Genomic DNA, 25,943 nt, shown 5'->3' with positions numbered 1-25,943 from the left:
AAAGCACATTCCCATTTAGGGTGGATAAACAGGGATAGCCCTCTACTTCCCAGCCTGGAAAGGCAATGACCCAAAGCTGAGCCCTTTGGGGCTGGAGGTCACAGCATAAATGATTGTCCACCCCTGACCATCTGAGAGCTGGACCAGCCTTTTGAAAGCTGGTGCTGTGCCAGGCACAGCCCCCTTAGATGCTGCAAGTGGGAGGGGACTAGGGAGTTTTGTGAGGAGAGGCCAAAGCAGCAGAGCAGGGACCTGCGCTTGGGCAGTACTTAAATGTTTAAATCAGAGGTTCATTCGTACTGGTGTGCACCTGCTGACTTATCAGCCTGGCCACAAGTCCTGTTAGGGTTTTATGTCAGGGCTTACAGGAGCTTCACAAGCTCCAGTGGTTCCCACCACGTGCCAGCCCCTAAGAGCCCATGTGTGCATTGCTTCAGGAGGTGGTGGGCAGGGCAAGCAGGGCAGCCAGGCCAGAGAGCAAAGCGGGGGCGCCAACCTGCTTTCCCTGCTCCTCTGTGCCTCCATCCGGGTCGTCTTCAGGCTGGAACTCAGGCTTCACTCCCTGATCATCTACCCCAGGAAAAGAGGAAAAAGCTAATGAACTGGGAGGATTGGGAGAGTGAAAGTCAGATGAACTTCCCAGGAGCCCAGAAACCTATGCCCAGCTTCCTCCAGGGATGCTGTAAGGTCCAGGCTGGCACAGGGGCCCACTTATGGCTGGTACCTGCACTGCTTTCAATCTCAGTAGCCCTGGATTCTCTCTCTGTAAAGTGGGTAACAATAAGAGCTCTGATCTGACAGCAGCATGAGAATCACTTTGCAAGGTAGTGGGTTGAATGATGGCAGGTGTGGTGAGATGGGAATAGCCAGTATTATACCCCTTTGAAGGCAAGGGCCTGCTGTGGGAGAATGGATCCTTTTGCCTTCTTCTCTCCATCTTTCCCAGGAGGCTCTGGTTTCTGGGGTTGTCTGAGCTATGTTCGGAAGTGGTGGCAAAATCCCAAAGGCAAACAGGGCCCATGTACTAAGAAAACAGGAATCTGGACATCATGCATGCAAGGAGACTCACAAGTCAGCATTGTAGCTATTTCCAACCTGGCCTCTAGTCTCCCTGGGACTCTGGTAGGTGGTGTATGAGCCTGCCTGTGAACTGCTTTTAAATTACATAGGCTTTCTTGGCCTATTCAAAGGCCATATGTTAAATTTCTTTGCTTTTTGGTTTGAATCACATTTATTCAACAGTTGGAATACAGATACTCTCTTGCCAACAAGAAGATGCTCGCTTACTAATAAAACAAGGGGGACATGGAGGATTACTGAGTGGTTTGGCAGAAAAAGATAAAACCTTCACCTCCCAATCACAGGTCTACTGATGGAGGTGAGCTAGGGTGGTCCTTGAGAGGTGAAGGCCAGAATGTCTCCTTTAAACCTCACCCCTAAAGGCCCCTTCCAGTTCTGGGGTCCTTAGTAAAGATACTCTCAACCCTGTCCCGCTGCCTGGGCTAAGGAAAGGTCTTTTAGGGGTCTCTGAGTCAGTACATTCTAGCTTGGCAGAATGACAGGGTGCTATTGGGTTGGCCTGAGATGGGTGAGCAGAAACAACTGGCGCAGCTGGGGAGCAGTCAGCTAGGCTGGGTGACCTCACGTTGCAGGTAGAGATGGATCACATTCTTTCCTGTTTGCTCAAAATCGCAGGATCCACAAGTCTGAGTCAAATCGGACCTGCTGGCCAATGGGGTCCCGGAGCTGCAGGGTAATCAGAGGGGCTGGCTGGCCAGGTCCTACTGGCTCTGCCTGTCCCAGCCTCCTTCTAATGGACAGACAGGCAGACACTGAAGAAATTAAGCTTTTCCTGACTTATCTCCAGATGAGAACTCAATTGTGGGTGATGTAGAGATGGACAGTGGAGCAGCTGCCCCAGATGAGTGGGCAAGACTGGGGCCATCAATCTCACGCTTTGTAGCAAGGTCTTAGAACACTCGAACCTCGAGGAAAGGCAAAATTCTTGCTCCTTTTATTCAAGAAATCTGATTTGCTTAAAAAGCTATAAATAAATAGCTAGCTAGTGAAAGAGTTTTTTATTGTTCCTGAAAAGGTGTGTTTTTTTGTGAAGCTGAGACCCAGTTTCTAGGACAATACTACATCAACTAGGATGAGTATCATGAGAAGCAATTAAAATCGATTTCTCTCCTGAAGCTTCTGTTTCACTCAGCAGCAAATTAGTCGCTCGTCTAAAACAAGGATTGCCTGCCAGGAATTTAGCTTGAGCCACATCCTCAGCTAATGAATGTCATGGTGGAGGCCAATGAGAGCATGCTTTGTCCTTCTCAGAGGGCCATAAGATGACACAGTGCCCTGCTGCCAGGAAGGAGTATGCTGGGAGCTGTTTGTAGTACATAACAGAGGGTGAAATGGACCCTCTTTCTTACTCTTGGTGGCCTGAGGTGGCAAGTTTAGGTTTGGGTATGATCCAAAGTTGCAAGAGAACTATCAGAGCTTCCCAAGTGGTTGCCACACACCAGGATGGGGAGTCCTGGGCCTTGGCCCCATCTGGAGGTTCTCAAATTCAGGCCCTGTGCTCTTGTGAGCATAGTTGGTTGCAGCAGAATCTGTCTGTGCCAGTCACACATTGCATCAGCTGGGTGAAGACCCAACCAGGCTGGAATGGAGATGGCCCTGGCCCCCACAATGCCTTGCTCCGGGAGCCCCCCGCTATGAAGAAGAAAGTATTTTCATGAAGAAATAGTGAGACTGAAGCTCCCATTTGCCTTGGCAGTTTGGCCTGCTTCTTGAATCACATGTTAGAAGTTGGTGGATGGGAGAGCAGTTGGTGGGGACCTGGACTGAAACTGGAGGTGAGACTGCAGGGCCAACGAAGAAGGGAGATGGGAAAGGTGGTGCGAGCTGGGGACCATGGTGCAGTCATCAGGCCAAGCCAGTGCCTGGACCTGCCCGCACCCTGGAGTGGAGTGACAGCAGCACATACGCAGGCATATAGCGCTGGGGCACTCAGGCCAGCTCCTCCCTCCAAGGCCAATCCACCATGGACCACCAGAGCTCCTTCCTCTTTCTTGCTCCTGGCTTCACCCCAGCCTCTGCCCAGAACCAGTGGAGCACAACACCCACAAACTAAGGAAATAATCTACTGAGCTAGTTCCACTTTCACCCAGCTCCCCAAGCCCTTGCAGCACCCCAATGGCCCAGCGGTATCTGTGCCATGGGAAAGCAGATATATGGCTCAGATGCCCAGGTAAGAAAGAGGGCAGACAGATTCCCCCACCCTGGGACCCTGCGAGATGACTTCTGACAAATGACTGCCTCTCCTTGAAGAAAAGCAGCCCAGAGGACCACAGGCTGTTCACCAGGGAGGTGACAGTGAGTGGTGGGTGGAGAGAACAGCATTTCTCAGGCCCTAGAAGGGCACCCTCAGGTGCGCAGCGTGTGATACATACACTTTGGTTTTCGAAGGGGAACTGGATGCACCTCAGAGGTAATGGTTTTAGGCACGAGGAGCTGTTCCTTGGAGCCCCAGTCTTCTTCCCACTGCTTCTTAAACTTCTCTTCCTCCTCCACGATCCTGAAATGAGAGCCCACGACTGTGACTGCAGTCAGAACCTCTGCAGGCCCATCTCCTGCCCACCAGAGGACCTGAGCACCCGGAAAGAGGCTTCATGGGTCTAGTGTGGAGAGCAGGACAGTGCCTGGAGCCGGTGTGCTAAACTAAGAGCCAGTTACATAAGGCTGTGCCCAGCTGCTCTGAGATGACAGGCTTTGCCAGGATTATGAGATGGCTATAAATAAAGGAGGATCCACAGGGGGACCAGAAGGCCACACATGAACCCGAGTACTCACTGTTCCATCTCCTTCCGGTACCTCTCATTTTCCTCTGCTGCCTTCTGGGCAATTTCTTTTCTCCTTCTGCAACACAAACGCAGGGTGGCAGGTTTGAGTCTGCACAGGAGAAGTTAACTCTTCCTGTGGCTAACCCCCAATGTGAGCAAAGTTTTCCATGTTTTCTCCAGCATCTCTTTCAAGCACGCCTGCATCAGCCTGTGAGCAGGGAACCCAGCCAATGCAGTCCAGGTCCTGGGCTCTGGGGGGTTTTGTCCAGCACTGCTGGGCACATGATCTGTGTCACAAGAACTGGGTGGCAGATCCAAGTGAGGGCCACTCTTCATGCTGCCCCTCCAAACCCTAAGTAACTGATAAAGCCTGGGCTGAGTGAGGTCCTCTTAGTGGAGGGACCATATCCTGGGGCAGAACAAGGGTTGCTAATCAGGAATGACATCCTGGGTTACTCTGTGGCGGAAGAGATGGTGATAGCCTCTCTATCTCCTTTTCCGAGGGCGTAGTAAGTACTGAGACTGTATCTGCATTTGAATTTTTATAGTACTTTAATTCTTTCAATGACCTGGTGGGGATAGCTGATCACCACAGGTGTGTAACCCTAGGGGACCGCCAGGCCCTTGAGGCAGACTGCTGGGTATGAAACCCAGCTTGGACATGTGTGACTTTGCACACAAACACCTTCCACTTTCTAAGCTCAGCCTCCTCACCTGCAAATGCGGTTAGTGCCATTTACCTCTCAGGGCCACTGTGGGAATTAAATGAAGGAGTATAAGCAAGTCTCTAATACAGAGTCAGTCATATAGTGCAAAGTGGGGCCTCAACACTTAGCTACCGCTGGAAGGAGCTGAGTGTTGCACAGTTCTGGAGCCTAGAAATCAGGGATTCGCTCAGCAAGGAGGAAGGAGCCAGGCAGTCTGGGGAGCGAGGCTGAGGTGGTCACCGAGAGCTGTTTGGGGCCCTGCCCTGCCACTCACTGCCGCTCCATCTCCTGCTGCTCCTGGAGGATCTTGTTGGACTCCATGGCCAGCCGCTTCTGCATCAGCAGCTCCTGTCTCTGCAGCTCCCGCTGCCGCACCTCTGCTAGCCGCTCCCGATCCGTCATGAACAGCTCCCGGCCCTCGTGGGGAGAACGGGGACTCAGTTCCCTGGAGAGCCTGGGTCTCCACTATCATGGTCCCGGGAGCCAACGTGTAGGTGTCCTCTTGGCACTGCACCCCCAGGACCAGGCTCCGAGTCCCCAGAGGCCTCAGACTCAAACTTCTTTCAGGATAGAAGCCCCTTGCCTCTGCTGTCAGAGCTTCAAGAAAGGATATCTCTTGGCCCTGACCAGAAGTTTGTGGCAGAGATCAGGGGTCAAAGGGGCTTGGGTGGGCAGTCAGGGGTCCCTAGGGCTCCACCATCTTATTCTGAACTTACAGCTCCGGCTACAATGGAGATGGTCAGGCTGCGGCTGCTCTTCAGCACATTCACGGCCTGTGAGGACAGGGGACAGTCAGCTGGGTCCTGACTCAAAGACCCAGGCAGCCAGGCGGAGAGAGCAGGTGGTTTTAGGCTGCATGGGGCGGGGCAGGCTGAGAAGCAGGGTCGGAGACAGGGAGGGCCATGCATCTTACCTCCTTGTGGTCCAGGTTGGAGAAATCAATGCCATTGACTTCCACAATCTGATCCCCCGGCTGATGAGGAATGGAGAAGGGTTAGCGAGTTTGTGTCACCCTTACACTGACTTGTCTGTAGAATGGGCTCCCCTGGGGGGCCAGGCTTAAACGCCTGGTCTTTCCAATAAGCAGAGTCATTGGAAGGTTGTAACACAGCATCTGGACTCATTCCTACAATCCTTACTCCATAACTACGACACAGGTTAGCCAATCTTACACCACCAGAGGTTAATTACCTGTCTAAATTGGGATATTTGCACTGTAAATATCAATTATTAGATGCAAGACCCTTTGGGTTTCTCATCCAGGAGAGGCTGTGTTAGATTATGATCATCGTAATAATTATAAAAGCTAAAACCCATAAATTGCTTACTATGTGTCTGCACAGTTCTGGCATAGGTATAAGTTAATTTAATCCACATAAAGTCCTAGGAAGAAAGGTTCCAGCATTTCCATTTTATGGGAGGGACACTGTAAGCAGAGACATGAAGTAACTTGTCCAAAAGGGGAGCTAAGAGTTCCAGCTCTGTCATCAGACCACCTTTGTAAACCCCAGCCCTACCATACTAGGGACATGACCTTGAAAAAAATCACATACTTTCTCTGGGTCTCAGTTTCCTTCCCTGTAAAATGGGTATAACAGACAGGCCTAATCGTAAGCATTCTTGTAAAATCTGAAAGACTTGGAAAAACATCTCAGAATGTCAACTCTGCTTATTATTACTACATCCCAAACTCAGGACCGATGACTTTCAGGGTTGGAGGAAACTGTAAGGAAATCAAATGTCATCTCTTCTGTGAGCATAAAGAGGACTGGGCCATAAAGAGGAATCATCAGTCAGTGAGGGCCAGGAGTGGGCTGTGTAGGAAGGCAGGGTCACCGTCCATGTGCCGTCCCAGCCTGACCCCACAGCTGTCCCAGGCCAGCCCAGCACAAACCTCCAGCCCCACCTCCGCAGACAGCGAGCCAGGCTTCACTTGGCTGATGAAGATGCCGGGTTTCTGGATGGGGCCGCTGGAAATGCTGTGGGAAGTGGGAAAAGCAGGTGACTCCCTGCCTCTGCTTGTTCTGTGTTATGCTTGTCACCCTCTGCTCGGGCGTCCAGTGTTCAGGAAACCCCTGTCCCACAAGGCCCCCACACTGTCTCACTCCCAGCCTGCTGTCCACTGCTGCGCTGGGCAACAGCCACAGTCAACTGTTTGTAATCCCCCCATCCGACCTCTCACCTAGTATGCCACCGTGCTGCTCCTTCTCTCTCTCCTTCATCCCTATGACTCAAATGCTACCTTCTTCCCTGCCACATTTCCACAAGACCCTTTGTTCTGGCCCAAGATTCAGCTACTTGCCCCTTCCTCAGTGCTCCTAAAACTATGTTGAGGATGATGCTTGGCACTGTTCTCCTCACTGATATGTGTGACAGACATCACTAATCCATCACAGCTCTCTTTCCCATTAGCTGGGCACAGCCTTAGAATCTTTTGCAGGACAGTGTCCCAGATGACCCTCCTGAGTGATTAGAGATGGCACAGACAGGAAACATTTTTGCCAGCCTTGACCTAGCATGTAGCCCCATCAGAGTCACTCTGCATTATAATCATTTATGTGTTTGGTTTCTGAATTAGGGCTATCATTTCCCTAAACAGAAAAGCTTTTTTAAGCCCTTTGTAATCCATCCTGTGGCATGGATACAGAAGGGGAAACTGAGGCTCAGGGTGTTTAAATATCTGGTCCTTGTAATCCATGTAGCTTGTAGGTGACAGAGTAAGGCTGCACTGACAAGTGAATGCCTGCAGCACATTAACAAGGGTTCTTAGTATGGCCCCAGGCCTGTTTTCGAATCCCTGGCTACCTCTCAAGGAAGCCCACAAGGTTATCAGTGACGAGAGAACTGTCACAGAGATGACCAGCTGGACGGGATCTTTTTACAGTGACTTGAGTACCCATCCAAGGAAAGCCCTGGGCTTCAATTTCCTCATCTATAAAATGGAACCTGTTAGAGCTGCCCCTTTGGGCCTCCCCGGCAATTGTGAAATTCAGGGGGAAAATCAGGCACCAAGAAGGGTCTTCAAGCAGATAAATCTCCAGTGAACAGAGGTCCTCAGGAGCAGCAGTGAGGAAAGAGAGGAATGAGGGCCTGCTGGTGTCTGCAGCCACGATGAGACCCAAGGGTGTGCCTGGCACCCACCTGCAGCCAAGGCCCCGGGAGCCCACCAGGCTGATGAAGACCTTCTTCTCCTTGTTTGCTCGATTCCCAGGGGAGCCCAAGCTGCCCTGCCCGCCCTAGAGAGGGGACAGAATCAGGGTCACTGGGTGTCCACGTGCATGCACATGGGCTCTTGAGCTTATAAGATCTTCAGAACAGGCACTGCTAAGCTCACACAATCCAGATGGCCTCTCTGTCTCTCTGGGTGTGGGTTTGTATCAGCTGGGCCAGCTGAGGGCACATCACCCCGTAGGGACTCTCTGCGTATCCTGGGGGCCTGTGAAGCCCTCGGGAATCCTTTCTAGAGCAATTCCTCCTTTAAGACCTCTCTAGGAAGGCCACCCCACCCACCTCCATCGCAGGTGGCCCTGACCCTTACCCCTGATTCTGACACAAACTGATCCACATACTGCCATTTGAGGGGCTCGTCAGGAGAGCTGATGGAAGGGAAAGAAAAAGGGAGGTTGTTAGTGAAAAGTGTCTGAGGGACCAGACCTCACATCCAGCTTTGCCACATCTGCATCCTCCCTCACTGGCCCAGGATCAGGGAAAGCCAGGCCCCAAGGCTGCTACCAGGACACTGGATCACCAGGAAAAGATTGCCACAGCGGGTCCTGCTCACCTCTTCACAGGGATCAGGCCAATGTCTACGGGAGAAAGGTGCTGGTGTTAGGATGGCTCCCCTGCACTCCCCTTCCCACAAGAGCTGAGAACCCCACTGTCTACCCAGCTCCCCAGCCTCACTCACGTCTCACTTTGATGGACACGGTTTTCTTGGTCCGGATGAGGTTGATGACCTCCTCGTGGGTGCAGGAGGAAATGGAATAGCCATTGATCCGGACGATCTCATCCCCCACCTGGGCAAGAGAGGAGCGAGCATTAGGGATGTCAGGCAGCGGGACGGGCCACCACCAGATGCCTGCGGCCTCCTCTCCAGCGAAGGGGACAGCCACCCAGTCCCTCAGAGGAGACCTTGGTGCCTTGTCACAACCAACCCAACGTCCATCGGCCTACAGGACCCCAGGGTAGTTGGTCTCTCAAGTATTTCCTCCATCCCATTTTACAGGTGGAGAAGCCAAGGGCCGAGGAGTTCAGTGAGTGGTAGCAGAGCCAGGAGTAGGACTCAGGACTCTGTCCTCTCACTATGGTGCCCCTTTCACCCTGTTGGGACACCATCAGGTTCTAGAGTCTGCACAAAGGGTGACCCTCTGCCCAGCACGGAGCAGCTTGCCTGGGCTTTGTCCCACTTTGCCCCTGAGAAGCAGGCTCCCTGCCCCCATCAGTCACTGCAACACCGTAACTGACACCGGTGGGGATCTATGACTCCCAGCCAAGCTCGCATCACCAACAGGATCCCTTTTTTTCCATTCTAGGGAAACTTGATAGACATTTTAACTTTGCCATGACCCTGACCTCTGAATTACTATTCTGGGAGCAATCAAAGAACAGCAACAGAGCCCAAGGCTTAGATATCTGTTATTCTGGGTTCCAACCCTTGCTTTTAGCCTTACTGACTGTGTGACCTGTGTTTTCCTCATCTATAAAATGGGGAATACTGTGACTGCTGGAAGAATTATGTGAACGCCATGTATGTAAAGCCACATGTACCTGGCATACAGCAAGCATTCAGTAAGCAATTGTATTGTTATCTTAAGTCCTATCCTAACACTCTGCTCAGATTGCTCTTAACAGTAGTTTAGGTCACAGGACATGGGAATCCCATGTCAGACCCTGGTGATAGCGCCCCCTGCTGGACACTGCTGCAGCCTCCTCCAGGCATTTGGGTCCTGCCTGACACTTCTGGTCCAGCTCCCAACCTACAAGGCTCCTGCGGTGTCACTTGTCCACTCCATGACACAGACCTCCATCTTCTCGGGATCTTGACAGTTGTGGTAAGGGCTTGAAAAGGCACAAAACATGGGGGCTCTAAGATTTTGGGGACACTGGATTCAAAAAGAGCTGAACCAGTCGGCAATTTGCACCTGTTTTTCACAACATGGGAATTTGTGTCTCTGTGAATCAGAGGAGGAAGTAGAGGCTCAGAGGTGAAATGACTTGCTCAAGGTCACCCAGTAAGCTAACGGGGTTGCAAGGGTTGGACACCTGTCTCCCTGACAGACATCAAGCCTTGCCTTGGTGTCTGGAAAGAGAAAGAAGAGCACATGGGCGAACATCTCCGAATCTTGCTTTCTCTGGATCTCTGCCACCTGTCAGAACCCTCAAGTGCCACTGGAAGGCAGGGCTTACCCTGTCCATTTGACAGCAAGGACAACCCAGGCACAGAGAGTATCTCCTGGCCCTAGAACATACAGCAAATTGTATAGCACAGGCTGCTCTGTGCAGGGCAGAGGACATGGGTAAGACAGAATAAACTTTTAAAAATCTAACCTAACCAGCAGAAGGCATGAATAGAGGGATAGAGCCCCAGGCCTACGTCCTACTGGAGGCTCCCAGCCCTTACAGGGGACCCAGCCTCACAGGGCAAAGCAGCACAGGACCCCCAGCCTGGGCTTTGTCTGAATCGGCCCCTCCTTTGCCTTCTCGTCAGGCACAAGCTCTCCCCTGAGACTCAAACCCAGGCCAGTCAATGAATGCAGCCTTCTCCCCCAGGCTCCTCTGAGTGCCATTCCCTGCCTGGTTCCCACAGAGAACTAGCCCAGGATCCAGGCCTAGTGGTTCCCACACAGCCCCCAGCTTGGGTTACAAGATCAACTTCCCTCTCCTTGCTGGGTATAGAACCTGCAAAAGGGCTTTGTGTGGAGACCAAGATGCTGTGATGATCTGAGGGACAGCAGGACAAAGGAGAGATGAGCCATAGGCCCAAGAAAGGGTCAACGATTCATGAGCCTGAGAAAGAGCTGAGAGGGTAAGACTGTCATTTCCATTAAAATGTCCGCATGGCCCCACTGACCAGGCCAGCTGAGAAACACCCATCCTAGGAGCAGAGCTCACCCACAAAAGAGGCCTCAGCGGACGCCAAGAGAAGCTCATTATGTTTTTGTCTCTGGCCGCATTTCTGGGCTGGAAAATGTGCCACAGAGGAAAGAAATAATGAAGAGGCTGAAATTTCAGAAGCGGTCGGCAAGGCAAGCCGTGAGACAGGGATTGAGAACAAAGCGCTGTCTGTCAGCCCCCCATCTCCACCTCACCCCCTCCCTGTCTTGTACCATTAGTCCCCGAGCCCCTTCAAAGCCCCTGGCTCGGCAGCCTGATGGGATGTTGATAGCAAACGCCCCAGAGCTCTGGAGACAGTGGAGGCTCCTTGATCAGGGCAGACAACACAGCTCGGGCTCCAGAAGGAGGCGACCTGGAGGTCACTCAGACACAGCAGTGCAGGGGACCTCAGGGGACAGACACTTGAGATCCCCAGCTCAGCTTCAGGAGGCGCAAGTTCTAGTCCTGCCTTGGCCATTGTCTGGCCTCCAAGCTGCTACACTGCTATTAACTGTAAAACACGGATGACACAATTGATGTGACAGTGGTAACTGGTTGTGTCCATGTCACCCAATGCACTGAGGTGTTCACTAAATCTTTCTTCTTGCTGTCAAACGCATCATTTATATGCCTGGCATTTGAAGTACTTCTCATGTTATTTCATCTGCTCCTCATGCAACCTGATGAGGCAAGTTTTATCACCATCCCATTTTACAGATGAGGAAATGGAGGTCAGGAGTTAGGCTATTTCACCAAAGTCCCATGGCTCAATGGATAGGAAAGCCAGGGTGTGAGCTGGACAGTCCAGCTTCAGAGTCTGCATTCTCAAGCACCACACTGGGTTTTCTTTCTCCCTGTTGCTCGCAGGTCACAGGCACCAAGTTTTCAGTGTCTGGCCATAACCATGCTCCTCCTTCAGTGGGTAGTGGCAGGCAGCTGTTGACTCTGGTGGCACCCACCTGTAATCCCAGTACTCTGGGAGTCTGAAGCAAGTTTAAGAGAATAGCAAGTTCAAGCCCAGCAATTTAGTGATTTATTGAGGCTCAGTCTCCAAATAAAAAATAAAAAAGATAGGCTTAATGGTGCACATTTATTATCCCAGAACTCAGAAACTGAGGCAGAAGGATTGCCTGCCTATGCCACATAGTGAGTTCAAGGCCAGCCTGAACTACATAGGAGACCCTGTCTCAAAAAAAGATTAAAAAAGGGGTGGTGAGTCAGAGATGTAGCTTACTGTGAAGGCTCTGGGTTTAGGTGCTGAAGAGAGAAAGAGAGAAAGAGACAGACAGACAGACAGACAGTTGCCTGTGGCCTGATTTCAATGGGCCGATGAATGCTGGTCAGAATGTGGCAGCCTCTTCTGCTCCAAAGGCTCAGAAAAGCTGGTGACCATAGTTGAGGAGGAGGCAGGAATTTGAGGCCCAGGTCCCCCACCCCACAGGTCCAACGTGTTCACCTGGAGCCCGACGCTGTCTGCCTGGCCACCTTTGATGAGGTGGGAGATGAACAGCCCACAGCCGAACTCCAGGCCACCACGCACGCTGAGGCCAAGGCCCTCGGGGTGCAGACGGTCCAGACGCACCTCCTTCAGCTTCCTGCCGGGTGGGAGGGTGGTCACTGAGACTGCAGCTCAGTCCTCACAGCCAGCGCTGCCCTGCTAGAGTGAGGAACTCTGTGCTCTCCATCCCTGCCTCTAGCCTGGTGGCTCCCTTGGTACCTAGAGCGCCGTGGGGTCAGCTGGTCATATTCCACCTGATGCTTCAGTGGGATCAGGGGCCGGATGGCATCAAATAGCGGCAGGCGGCTGGGCTCATTGATGACCAGCTTCAGATCTCCCACAAGCACAGTCACGTCCATAGTTCTGCAGAGACATGGGAGAGCGTGGAGCCTTAGCCCTGGATACAACCTGTGTTCCTGGCTGGGTCCCTACCTCTAGGGCCCAGGCCCAGAAATTAAGGAGAGTACTCCTGAAAAGCTCAGAGCCTGGAACTCTTGGAAGAGTTTTGTCCTCTCAAGTAAAGATCGCAAGGAAATCAGTGAGCTAGGGAAGGTGAACTCATTTTGCAGACGAAACCAAACCAGGATTTCAAACTCACTGTGCCAGGTTCTGAAGTCTGCAGCCTTTCCGGACAGGAAGCCTTGGTGTAAGAGTTTGATGTTCTCTCTCAGACCCTTACCTCCTTGTCTGACGAGGTGCTATGCTGCAAGAGCCCTACCCTCACTGTATCTCTCATATAGATTCACGCCATTCAGACCCTCAGCATCACTCATTCTCATCTAATCTTTTTTACGTGCATGTCATTTCCCTTCTCAAAACCCTTCAATACTTCCCTACTCTCCAGAGAAAAAAAATCCATCCTCTTTGGTAGGTCCAGGGCCCCCACGATCATCTCCATGGGCTTCTGATGCCTCTCTGTATATTCCAAGTCCGACCCCAAGCTGCATTATCTGTTCTTTCCCACTCACACTCTGTGTTTCCAGGCTTCTTCTGTACTTTTGCTGATGCTGAGCCCTCATCCTGGAATGCACTTCCCTGATACCCCACCTATAACCCTTCTTATCCTTGACAGTCCAGCTCAAGCCTTCCTGCACCTCCCTGTACCCATGGATAGAAGCAAAAACACCTTTGGACACGCTCCTGCTTTCACCTCCACTTAGCAAGCTTTTTATTGTAACTAACTTATACTGATGTTCACAGAGCCTGTCTCTCTCCCTCCACCACACCAGGAGTAACTTAAGGAGAGAAAGTGGATTTTACTCACTGCAGATACTGCATGAGGCCCTGCAACTAAATGCATGCTGAAAGAATCAAAAAGCCAGTGTGTGACCAGAAACATGTGCTATAGCAGCTGGGTCCAGCTGGCACTTCTCATTCTGTCCCAATGGTCGTGCTCTAATGAACTCATCTGGCTACTCAGCAGCTATGAGCAACCTGAAGGCCGGGGCCAGTCCCTCTTGCTCACAAATGGATCCTTTTTGCTTAGCACAGCGATGAGCCCAGCATTTTATGTGTCATCATTGCTAGAGCAAGTGCATGGTGTATGTATCAGATTCCCAGGAGCATCTGCTTCCCTAGGCCCTGCTGTCTCAGAAACAGCCCTTGCCAGGGTTCCTGGAACCCCGCTGTGGGAGCTGGACCCAGCGCACTCACTGGTGGTACATCCGCAGCACATCGTAGAGGTAGTCCTTCTCTGCGTCATTTTCAATCAGGAAGTCCACCTGGAAAATCCAAGGGCAGAATTATGCTCGTGGCACAGTATGTCCACAGTGGGCTCAGGGAGGGAAGGCTGCCACCCACCAGAACTGCCCTGCAACTTCTCCTGGCTGAGGGTGTGAGGATGGAGGGAAGCCAGGGCCCAGGCTGCCCGATACCAGACCTGCGTAGGGTACCCCAGGGAGGGCCCAGGAGCACTTCTGCATGTCTAAGTGTGGCTTGGCTGAGCCTCGTTCCCAGGTGGGTGACAGGTGCACACACATGCAGTATGACAGGGGCACACACACGTGTGCACAGGTGAAGCCCATGTGACTGTGACACACCCCTGTGGCTTTGCTGTTGCTCACCCCATACTTCCGTCACCTGTGTCCAGAAGGTCTTACCTGATGGTGTCTATAGTGTCTACCCTGCTGTCTTACCTGATGGTGGCTATAGTGTCAGATAAATGCTTTTAGAAAGGATTTGGGCCACTCGCTCAGATAGCACATCCTCCCTGCCAGAAGCACCCTGCCACTGACATCTTCTTCTGTGACATCTATGTCAGGGGGACTCTGCCTTATTCCATCCTGGCCCAAGCTGGGTTGCACCTGAGTTCTGTCCACTAGTCAGCCTTCTGGCGATTCCTTCTCCCTTCCCAGATTCCTGTGTGCTCCCCCTTCTCCCTAAGGTCAGGTTACATCATTTCAACTTTGTTGACGTCAGTGGCTGAGACTCCAATGTCAAGTTCAGGGGCCGGCTCCTCAGCATCGCATTCCCCGGGAGCTGGTGAGGCAGGAGTCCCAGAATACCACTCCTCAGGACAGCTCAGTGTGAATCTCTCTGCCTTTTCCCTGGGTTACTCAGCCCAAGACTGAGTAACAGGACAAAGGTGCAAAGCTGGAGGGCTCATGATGCCCACCCTCCTCCAGCCTCCAGGCCGCAGAGCACCATCCTGCCCCAGCTATTCACAGTGCCAGGCTGCTGCCAGAAGCTGAGAGATTCCACTGCCTCTGTGGGGATCTCAAGGATGCTGGGAGATCAGAGACAGTCTATCTGTCCCAAAACTGGGAGGCACTGTGGGGCCCAGGCCCTGGTTTTGACCTGACAGAACCCACTTTCCCCAAATATCAAGGTGATTATTTCAAGAAGATAAAATATACCTAGGAGGCTGTTCTCCACCAACTCATAGTGGGGCATCCACTGCTACAGAAACCTCTCCCAAGCTGCTACAATATGGTCACCCACAATCCCTCCTTCACCCCAAGGCCCTCTCAGTGAGCCAGAAGATGGGATGAACGTGGGCTTGTGTGGAGGGGCAAGGCTGGACTCTGGGGCACCACACCACACAAGTGGGTACCTCCAGAACTGGTCTCCACGAGGACATGCCCTGGACTCTCTCTACCCAGTGTGCCACAGCCTGTGTGAGAGGTGGGAACCTCTCCCAGACTGTGCCAGGATGTCCACACTGGGCCATGGGAAAGGAGCTGAGCACATACAAACCGAAACTTCCCAAGGACCAGGAATCAGAAATATCTTGGTAAACTGGACCACGTCACTTGCTTGCTCAATAGCTTCCATTTGCTCTTATAGTCAAATCCAAATCCAAACCCTTTACCTTGATTTATGAGAGCCCTGTCTCCTCTCCTTCCACTCTCCTGGTTCACAGGCCTCCTTCCTGTCAAGATCACAGCCAGACTCTCCAGCCCCAGTGCATTGACATATGCTGTCCCTGGTTCCAGTTCCCTGTGCCACTGGCCTCTTTCCCAGAGAGGCCCTTCCTGCTTGCCCACCTAAACAGAATCCATTCAGCCCCTTAGAGGTGTTTCAACTCTATTGATTATGGTTTGCAACTCGAGGCTTGAATTTTTTTGGTGGTGGTGGTTTTGTCTGTCTCTGTGCTGGATGGAAAATCCCAAGAGAGGAAGCATGAGGTCTGTTTTGTTCTCAGTTCCTCATGCCTTGCACATATGAGGTGCTCAGTGAATGGATTACGTCCCCTACCCTCTAGTGTGCCCACACATTTCAGGTGGGAGGAGTCATGGGAAAGTAAAGGAAGGACAATGCCCTGCACAGAGGCCCCTTCCCTACCATGGTGGCACCAAGAGCTTTTCCTAGGCTTTAATCCATCTGTGCACCCATCAGCCCTGTGAGGCTCATACTGTCACTCTTTTTGCACAAAGGACCAGGGAAGTTGTCATCAACTACCCAATGCCCCCACCGCCACAATGAGCAGCATGAAGATCTGAACCCAGGGCTGACTCCCAAGCCTAGCTTCCTGGTGCTGCATCGTATTCTTCTAACGTGACTTGGGCCTTCTGGGGAGAAATAACTCCCAAGACCCCAAAGCCCAAATTTCCTACCCTTTGCTTGTAAGATACCTTTAAATCTCATTGCTCTCTTCTGTAAGGTTGAAAACAATCTTTCAACTTGGCCCATAGTGGGTAAGAGGACAGAACAACTCTTACAGAAAGTTTTGAATCTCCAATGTCCTACTATCTAGGGGACGCACAAAAACCCCATCTGCTGTGGTTGGAGTGAGATTTTAATACTTTAATTCTAACCATGGGTGGAGACAGGAGAAAAGAAGAGTGAGGGAATCTCTTTGGCTGAAGCCGCAGAACTGAAGTCCCCTTTGGTCCCTCCTTACAGACACATAATGAGATGCAGGCAGGGAAGGACTGGCCTCAGAATGGGTGGCAGAAGGCAAGGCTGGAGACAAAAGACATTGGAAAGTTTAGGGTGAAGGTGAAGGCATTCTATTTTTCTGCCATCCCGGGGCCCAGCACAGATCAGCCAGAGATGGCCTCTGTTCCTGGTCTTCCCAGGATCCTGGTCCTGGTGAGCAACCCTCCAATTCTGACCGCAGCCCCCATCCAGCAGCTGCACCCCGCCAGTCTCCTTCAGAGGCAGCCTGCAGAGCACAGCTCTTCAGCCCACCGCTCTGCAGGACACGGCTGGAAAAACTCCTCTGGCACATTAGAGCCTCCCAGAACACTCAGAATGTTCTCTCAGCCTCCATATCCAACTGCCCATGTAAAAAAAGTCATCTGCATACCAAACAGCTAGAAAAGCAGACCTGGTTTATGAAGACTGCTCTTTGAATTAAATAAGAATCTAAGGGGTAAATCAATAAGAGACCCGGCACATGGAGGGACCATTCTCCACCCAGAAACATCTCCAAGGAAACTCAGAACACAGCCCGGCTTTGTTCTTTGGAAACATACACTTGCACCTTACTCTGGGGCTTTAAAAGGTACCAGAAAAGAAAACAGAAAGATAGAAGCCCTCCAAAAGCCTGAACATGGAGTAACAATGCCATGATTATTTAAATGAAATTTTTAAAATATATTTATAAAATTATATACAGTATCCTCTCTTCCTGGAATTTCATTTAACACCACCTGAAGGATCAGCTCTGGCAGGCCCTGCTGTGGTGCACACTGTACCGTTCTCGGGGACACAGAAAGCACCCTGCACACAGTAGGTCTTTGACATTCGTTTCTTCCCTCCTCCCCATCATGATCTTTGCTTCCCTGTAGCACCTGGCACTGCTGCGGGGTCCTCACAGCCACACAGCACTTAACATATCTGCTGAACAATGATGCTCTCCATTCCTTCATGTCTAGAGCCCTCCTTCCAGCCTCCTGCCCCAGTCTGGGCCACCACCTTCCACGTGCTCCACAGCACCTAAGACACAGCCCTCTGGGGGCTCTGTCTCTGCTTGGTCCATTTCCTGCTCATCAAAGAAGAGCAGGTCCTAGACCCATGGAGGGTGGACTGTCTTCCATTCTTTCCCCCTGAGCCCTGCTCTCATTGAAGGAAAGGTCCGAGCCACCTCTTCTAAAGTCTTTCTGACCACTCTTAGCCTAGAGCCTCCCCACCTGGCTCCAAGCCCTCATCTCCTCTTGTCCAGTGGTTTGTTCATCTGTGCCTTGACTACTATGTCTGAGGAACTTTAGAGGTATTATCTTTAATCACCCAACTGCCAGAACAGGTGGACACAGTTATCCTTATTTCACAGAAGGCTCAGAGGAGTGGCAGAACTGAGACTCCAACAAACACCTGCTGGCTTCATCCCACCACATGGTTATCTACTGACCATACACATCTCCTTTCAATGCAGTTGTTCAATACACATTTATTGAGACTTATTATGTGCAAGACTAGCCTTCTTTTTCCAACTAGATTTAAAATATTTCTGTTTTTTTTGAGCCCCTCTTGATGTATGGCCCTAAAGAAGCTCACCATTTACAAATAAATGTTGGGGGGTCTCTATCAAACCATCTCCCCACTTTCCACGCAACATCAGCCTCTTTCTCTGGATCATGCTCAGCTGGCCCCATGCTGTGGGCCTGTGCAGGTGGGAGAGAACATTGCTACTGTCATCAGATTCGGGCTCTTTGCTTGGGGAGCACTGCAGGCAAAATTTGGGTTTAGCTTTGGAGCCCGGTGGCCCCATGTCTTGGATTCCCTCATGGATTCGGCCCTCTAGGGCAGCAGCAGCACGGAGACCATACCACATTTAACTTATGCGGATTCAACTTGATGTGTGCATGTAGTCAATGGGGAGAGAGAGAGATCAGATTGAATAATGCATGGTTTTCCACTCCATGCACCCTCCTCGGGCTGCTGTGGGGAGTAAAGGGGCGACATATTATAAAGCTGTTGGGATGAGCTCCCAAATGTATGCTGTACTCAGACTCCGTCCCCCTGCTTCTGTGCCAGGTTCCCACACCCTCTGCTGTCCTGCTATGTCCTGCCTGTGGGTAAGCAGAGGAAGGAGGAAGGGGCCAAGCCTCCTAACCTACAGGATCACGGTGAGCAGCTTCTCCACCTCTGCCTGGGGCTTTCCTCCTCTGGACCCCCCTTGTCCTGGCCCTTGCAGGGCTCTGACTTCCTGTTGCCCGCCCTGGTGTGTGTCACCAGGCCCTGCTCTATCCCCCACCAAAGTCTATGTTTTCCCCTCGGTTGAGCCGCTTGCTCCCTGGCGGGCTCTGGCTGGGAGCTGGCGGTTAGCAGTAGGGGTGCCTGCAGTATCTCCTCTTCCTTTCTCCATCCTTAAGATTCGCCTCAAATGTCACATCTTGGCTGCGCCTGCCCTTGCGCTCTCCTGTAAAGCCCATCACCTCATTCTCCAGCACACACTGTCACACTGTGTCCTCACAAGCCCTGTGTGGCCCTGTGTGTATGGAGGGCAGGGCTGAGAAGCCCCTTCCCTGACTAGATCTGTGCCTCTCTGGGCCTCATTTCTTAATCTGTAAAACGAGCATAAAAGTTGCTTTTAAAAAATAGTTTAATTCTTCTGTGAAAATTAATTAATTCAGTGGGTTAACAATCACAAAGAGTTTAGAATAGTACCTAGAAAGTAGTAACCCCAACATATTTGTTAAATAAAACTGGCTAACAATATATGTTCAGTTCTTCACAGAACTAGAGAGAGCAATCCCAAAATTTCTATAGACTCAGAAGAGACCAGAATAGCAAAAGCAACTGGGAGAAACAAGAACAAAGGAGGAGTCATCATAATCCCAGACTTTGGTTATATTATAAAGCTACAAGGTTAAAACAGTATGATATTGCCACAAAACAGATATGTGGATTAACAAAATGTAACTGAAAATGCAGGAACAATCCAGGTACATTCTGTAATCTGGTCTCTGACAAAGGAATAAAAACCATATTGTGGAGAAAAGACAGCCTCTTGGAGATATGGTGCTGCGAAAACTGGCTATTTGCATGCAGAATCTAGGTCCATATCTTTTAAAATGTACCAAATTAAAATCAAGTTGGATCGGGGTTGGGGATTTAGCTCAGTGGCATAAGTGCCTGCCTGGCAAGCACGAGGTCGTGAGTTCAATCCCTGGTACCAAAAAAAAAAAAAAAAAATCAAATTGGATCAAAGATCTAGATATTAAAACAGAAACACTGGGTGTGCTGGAAGATAAAATAGGTAAAAATCTTGAAGACATAGGCATAAGTAAGGACTTTCTGAGCAGAATACCAATTGTATAAGAAGTGTGCCAAAATTTAAAAAACGGGATTACACTAAATTAAAAAGCTTCTACACAGCAACAGAAACAAGCAGTACTGAACTGATAACCTACAGATTGGGAATTTTTTTTTTTTTTTTTTTTTGCTAGCAACTCCGCAGACAGAGGATTAATATCTTGAAAATAAAAAGAACTCAAAAAATTGTGTTTTCCCCCCAAAAGACCCATTTATAAAATGGACAAGATACTCTTTAAAACAAGTAAAAATGGCCAATAAGTACTTGAAAAAAGCTCAACATCTTTGGGCAAAGCAGAAATGCAAATCAAAACAACACTGAGATCCCATTTTACCCCAGAAAGAATGACTATCAAGGATGCAAACATCAAATACTAGTGAAATTGTAGGGGAGAAAAGAAACCTTCTACAGTGTAGGAGGAAATGCAAACTAATATAACCACTATGGAAACCAGTATGGAGAGTCCTCAAAAAGCTGAAACTAAAAATTCCATTTGACCTCGCTATACCTCTTCCGAGTAACTTCTTGAACAAGCTGAGACCTCGCAGTAGAGCAGGATGCACAGCATAACTCACAGTAGCTTGGCAATGGCCCACAAGTCCAGCAGTGGATGAATGGCTAGAGACAATGCTCAGCTATAAAGAAGGATAAATTTGAATGATTTTTAGAAAAACAGATGAACCTTGAGATCATAAAGCTAAGTGAAATAAATCAGACACAGAGGAATGAAGAGTACATGGTTTCTCTTCCATGAGAAATGCAAACTAGAAATGATTTACAGAACAAAAGATAGATGAAGGAAATATAGAAGTGGACTTTGTGGTCATCAGAGGGGATCTGTGGATGGATGGCCATAGAAGGGAGGAGAGGAAAAGGGGAAGCAAAAAGGATCATATGCGCTATGTATCTGTACCAATTCCACAGGATGAATGTGTTAGTATGGCAAGCATACTAATAATAAGGGGAGGAGAGGTATAACGCTCAATGGCTGTCGCTGAGGAGCCCCCATAAATGTTGCCAGAATGAATGGATCCAGCCATACTCTATAGCATGTACCTCAGTCAGCACTGTGTTTATTGCACTCTTGTTTTATTATTCTCCATCTTTTTAAAAAATTGTTGAGCTATGATCCACATGGAAACAGCTGTACACAATACTGTATACAACTCCAGGAGTTTGGGGATAAATATATACCTGTGAAACCACCACCCCCACTCAGGTCATGGGCAGATTCTCCATGTTTTCAGGAATTCCTCCTCCTGCCAACTGGTCTGCAGCATCTGATGAAACCCAGCTCTGCCTGAGTCTTCGCTGTGTGTCCCCTGTCTCTCTACATGACCTCATCATCAGCTCTAGGACTTTAGTATTATTTTTACCCTAAAGATGTAGCAACCCTTATCTCCAGCTGATAAGAAGGTTATCAGCCTTCTTAGTCTCCTCTCTGCCTCCAGGGCAGCTCAAACCCCAAACACTCAAAACAAAACTCTTGGTTTCTACTGGTCCCCGTGGAGCTGCTCCTCCTCCCAGCTCCTGGACTCACCTCGCTGCCTCTCTCCACACCCATCTGTCTGCGTTAAGGTGGGAGCCTCCTGATTGGAGTCCTCTGCCCACATGACTGCTGGCTCCTCTTTACTCTTAGAACAAAACCCAAAGTCCTGGCCAGCCTCTCCCCGGTACTCCCTGCTCCACAGCTGTCCTGCTGTCCTCCCTCTCAGCGCAAGCACAGTGAGCAGGTGCTTGCCTCAGGCTTTGCATTGGCTCCTTCCATCTTCTTTAAGCCCTTTACTCAAATGTCATCTCTTCAGAGAGAACTTTTTGATGATCTTACTTTACACCAAGTACAACAACGTGTTACTGTCTATGTTTACCTTTTCCTAGCATTTATTACTATTTGGCATCATTTGATACTTTTATTGGTTTACTTGTTACCATCTGTTTCCATCTGTTTTCCCTCTAGTGTGTGCTCTCTGAGAGAGCTTCTTTGATGCTTAGAAAACTTTTTATTCCTCCTATCAGGAGCTTGATTAACATTATATGAATGAATGAATGAATGATTAGCAAATCTCGGGCTCTTTCTGATCTTATTCATCCTTGCCCACCCACAGCAGTGGCCTCGGGCAGGGTACAGCACAGTGGCTCATAAATGCTTGATTGCAGTAGAGGCAATAAAGGCCTTCACTGAGCAAATGAGTAACCAAGTCCTGCAAGGAATCTCCAGGGCAGTGAGCAGGGAGGTGGCTTGAAACCTGCTTCCCTGGGGAGAACACATCAGTCCCTGATCCTGGCTGAAGACAGCGGTTCCTGGGAGGGGCATACAAGCGGCCTTAGGGAACAAGCTGACAGGACAAGGCCTGGAGCTTGTCGGCCCACACAACAGGAAACTGGAGGCACTGCTGGGAACCGTGGGCCTCCCACAGGCTCAGAGTAGCCAGTCCTTGACTTTCCGCTTAATCTTGAGTAAGGTGTAAGTGTCACAAACCCCAAAACTCAAAGAGACTAACTGGCTTGCTAAGGCCTTACTGGCAGTGAGTGACAAGGTTGAGATTTGACCCCAGGTCTACTTAATTCCAGATAATAAACGATATGCACATTTTTCTGAAGACTCCCTAAGTGCCAGGATCTAAGTAAGTGCCCTACACACATTTGATCTCATGTAGCACTCATAACACCCTTTTAGAGAAATATTGTTCTCTTTATTTCCTAAGTTAAGAGACCCTGAGTCTCACAGAGAGACTAAGTACCCAGCACTATCAACATATTACCTTACATATTATCTCCAACAACTGAAGATTTTGATTATAAACCACTGTCCGGGGTAAATTTGCTCCAAGACTCTAAAAAGGAACATTTAGAAAGTGATCAATAGTAAGACGGGTATTTTACCCAGCATGCCTGTCTGCCCTAACCCTAGCCTCTCCTGCCTCATCCTTCTCCAGGTCTAGGTGAGCCCAGCCTGCACAAGGAAGGCTCCGAGGCAGCGGGGTGCAAAGTCCAGCCTAGGCCCTGTCCTCGCACAAAGCCTGCCTGACCAGTGCTCACAGCCACATTAATAGGTAATGAGGTGAGGAGGAAGAGAAGCGTAGAGCAGAGCTGAAAACACAGAGGTCTGAGGCTCTCTGAAGCTTGCACAGCCTTGGGGGGCCCAGGAATAGAGGTGAACCCAGAGTTGAGTCAGGTATCTGAGACGCTAGAGATGTGGTCTCAAAAGAGATAAAGAGTAGGAAACTCAACAAAAGGGTGGACAGCAAAAGAAAACCTGACATTATTTTCAGACAAAGTGGAAGAAAGTGAAATTCAAGCCCAGGGTGGGGGAGGGAAGGTTGAGTTCCCTCAAAGTGGGTTGCCTGAAACCTACACCGAGCAATGTCCTCCACAGCTGATATTTCTCCCCATGGGTGCCAAGATGCACCAGTGAACAGGGTTTGACCCTTGATATTTGCTGGACCCCAAACTCCCACTAAATGTCCAGCTGCCTCATAACCCTGAGAGTAGGATCTGGGATGCTCCCAGGGCCTTGTTTGTGACTTCTGCCAGTATGAGCTGTCCCCTTTGCTCCCCTACCAAGCCTTGGTCCCAGCTCTCAGTGCCCAGGTATCCGTCACCACTGTAGTTTCTCCCACTCACACGACCAGCATTTTGAGGACATCAATTGGGTTTGGCATAGAGGGAATGATGAACTCTGGCTGCTAGGCCCACACCCCTGGCACTTAGCCTATGTGGCCCCACAGGTCTGCTTCCTGGGCTTCTCTGGGGCTCTCATCAGGACAGGATGGGGAAGCGCCCTGATGCTGACCCCTCAGAATGTGAATGGTGCAACCCGTCTAATGATATTGTCTTTTCGGGCTCCAGGAGGAACCCACAGCCCAGGGCCTGTGGGAAGCTCCAGATACCTTTGGCTTCACCTCCATCCAATAGTCCGCAGTAGGCCCATCCACAGGGTCCCCTCTACGGCTCTTTCTGGCCTCAGGGCCTCAGAAGATCCTGGGAAGCTTTGGAAACACCCTGGAAATGCCCTGGGTGGGATCCAGCAGCTCCCAGTGAAGGTCTGTGAGGACCCAGGACATCAATGAGCCCCTTACTGGAACTCTCCAGAGGAGATGGGACTCAGCCCAAGGAGACGGAGGTTGGAGCCAGGCTCTTCACACCAAACCACCTTTCCCCTTCTTCCCCAGGGCAGCCTGGCCCAACAGCTCCACAGCTGCCTGTCAGGTCCTCAGAAATGCTTCTGGACCCGGAGGAGCGCCATGACGGATACCTAACTCATCTTCAGGCCCTGAGGTTAAACGGCAGAGAGAGGTGCCCAGGTTCCTTTCTCCATTCCTTCCTCTCCGACACTTAACAGTGGCTCACCCTCTGCTCCAACAATCCCAGGCTGGGGCCAGCGAGAGGCGGCTGATTTGCCCACTGGTCCCCGCTTCGCCAAGGCTGGAAAAAGGCCCAGCCCCGGAGAGCTCCAAACCTCTGGGGCCAGAGGAAGGGTATTTTCCGGAGGCAGCCTCTTCACCTGGACTCCTGGGCCCCCTGCCCTCCTTTTACTGGGGACCCTTCATGGGTCCCTGCCCACCCAAAGCTCTCAGGCCAGGCTGGAAAAAGAAGAGTAACGCCGGCGATGCCCCCCACCCCTTCCCCCGACCCTCAACCCCCAGGCCGCCCCGACTCTGGAGTCCCGGGTGTTTGGAGCGCAGCTCTGACCTTATGCCGGAATTCTCGGGCCACCTTCCGGTCCATGGCTGGGCGGGATAAGCCGCGTCGCTGCACGACCGGCTTCTTTGGGTGCCAAGGTGTCTGGAGTTGGCCAGAGCCTCTGGCGCCCGGGACCTGCCAGTCTCCGGGACCTGGGCGGGGCCTGGAAGCGCCGGGGGTGGGGTCTGGGGCGGGGCGGGGCGGGGCCTGCAGGGCGGGGCGGGGCCGCAGGGAGGCGGGAGATGCCCGTACTGAAGCATCCAGTCTCACAGACGCCCAGGAGGAATAGTGGCCTCCTGGATGCCTGTGTGCTGGCCACGGCAGGACTTTGCTGAGTCCGGCTTTCCTTTTGAAGTGATTCCCAAACATGCGATTGAGGAAGAGGATCGTGACAGGGAGGAAGGAGGTTTGGGACTTGGGGGAGAGGGGGTGTAGAGATCTCTTTGCCTTGGTTACCTAGCTGACCTTCACCCAGGACCCGGACTCACTGGCTCATGTGATTCGATTCAGTCACGGTATGCTCACCTCCTAGGTGCGAGGCTGGTGCATCAAGTAGGAGGCACCAGGCCTGGACCACTAAGAGGAAGAGGGTGATAGAAACCAGAGCATGGGGCAAGCTAACTGTGGAACTTATCCCAGACCTGCTTACACATCCATGACCCAAATTAACCGCCTAAAATTGTGACTTCAGGAACCTGTGACCGTCCCCTCTTGGGGTGGGGAGGCTGCCCAGTTTTAGAGCAGTTACCTAGCATGCAGGTGGCCCTGGGCTCCATCCCCTGCACCAAAGTTTGTTTTTTTTTTTTTTTTTAAATTGAAGAAAGAGCCTCCAGAATCTTTCTCCCAATAGCTGGAGTTTTGCAAGTAGACTATTTTCATATGGGTAAATTTTGCCTAGTTTAGGATGTAAACTCCTCCTGAAGGAACTTAAGATATTATCCATATCATCATGTTAGAAATTAAAGAGAAAGGCTTGGAAGATTTTTCAGTGATCCAGAAAAGAGCACACAAAATATTTTCCCTTGCAGCTTGCAACGCTGATTCTCTACATTTCTTTTTTTATTTTATTTAAGGAGAAAAAGAAAAAAAAAAAAAAAGCAGAATAAGGGTACAAGTTATACAGAATTTCAGAAAAAAAAAACAGTAGGAAATCACTAGTTAATGGGTTACATATTGTCATCTTAGAAATATTGATTCTCTACATTTCCTAACTGTGCCACATCACCGCTTACTTCACATTTAGAACCCAGGTGGGGTGGTAACTGGCCTTATCTGGGACAGTGCAGCCCATGGCCACCCAGTCCTTTCACAAGGCCACAGCCTAACCCTGCGCTGCCTTGTTCCTCAGGCTTTCCGCTTGGTTTTCAGAACACCACTGGGTCCTGGTTCTCTTCTTCCTGAGTGTTCCTCTGAGTCCA

At 50.6% G+C, this 25,943-nt stretch overlaps 1 protein-coding gene across 5 annotated transcripts in view; it reads right to left on the bottom strand.

Annotated features, from left to right (window-relative positions):
- Positions 1–24,689, bottom strand: part of Ush1c (USH1 protein network component harmonin) — a 45,069-nt gene extending 20,380 nt beyond the window's left edge. For 4 of the 5 annotated variants that reach the window (XM_063251779.1, XM_063251780.1, XM_063251781.1 and 1 more), the window contains exons 1-15: positions 24,535–24,689; positions 13,794–13,861; positions 12,360–12,503; positions 12,099–12,237; positions 8,457–8,565; positions 8,331–8,355; positions 8,088–8,145; positions 7,691–7,785; positions 6,444–6,528; positions 5,463–5,522; positions 5,266–5,322; positions 4,824–4,966; positions 3,853–3,918; positions 3,453–3,577; positions 497–570 (exon numbers count right to left, since the gene is read on the bottom strand). In XM_063251779.1, the coding sequence (XP_063107849.1) occupies positions 497–570; positions 3,453–3,577; positions 3,853–3,918; positions 4,824–4,966; positions 5,266–5,322; positions 5,463–5,522; positions 6,444–6,528; positions 7,691–7,785; positions 8,088–8,145; positions 8,331–8,355; positions 8,457–8,565; positions 12,099–12,237; positions 12,360–12,503; positions 13,794–13,861; positions 24,535–24,570 (1,284 nt within the window). In that variant the 5' untranslated portion in view covers positions 24,571–24,689. The remainder of the gene's footprint in view (positions 1–496; positions 571–3,452; positions 3,578–3,852; positions 3,919–4,823; positions 4,967–5,265; positions 5,323–5,462; positions 5,523–6,443; positions 6,529–7,690; positions 7,786–8,087; positions 8,146–8,330; positions 8,356–8,456; positions 8,566–12,098; positions 12,238–12,359; positions 12,504–13,793; positions 13,862–24,534) is intronic. The other variant, XM_063251782.1, reaches the window with a different exon arrangement.
- Positions 24,690–25,943: the final 1,254 nt, after the last annotated feature.

Source organism: Cavia porcellus, unplaced genomic scaffold, assembly GCF_034190915.1.
Source record: "Cavia porcellus strain 051 isolate PalLab524CR breed Dunkin Hartley unplaced genomic scaffold, mCavPor4.1 scaffold_6, whole genome shotgun sequence".
Classification (NCBI taxonomy): Eukaryota; Metazoa; Chordata; class Mammalia; order Rodentia; family Caviidae; genus Cavia; species Cavia porcellus.
The sequence above is the reverse complement of the archived record's forward strand: the minus strand, read 5'-3'. Positions and strand labels throughout refer to the sequence as shown.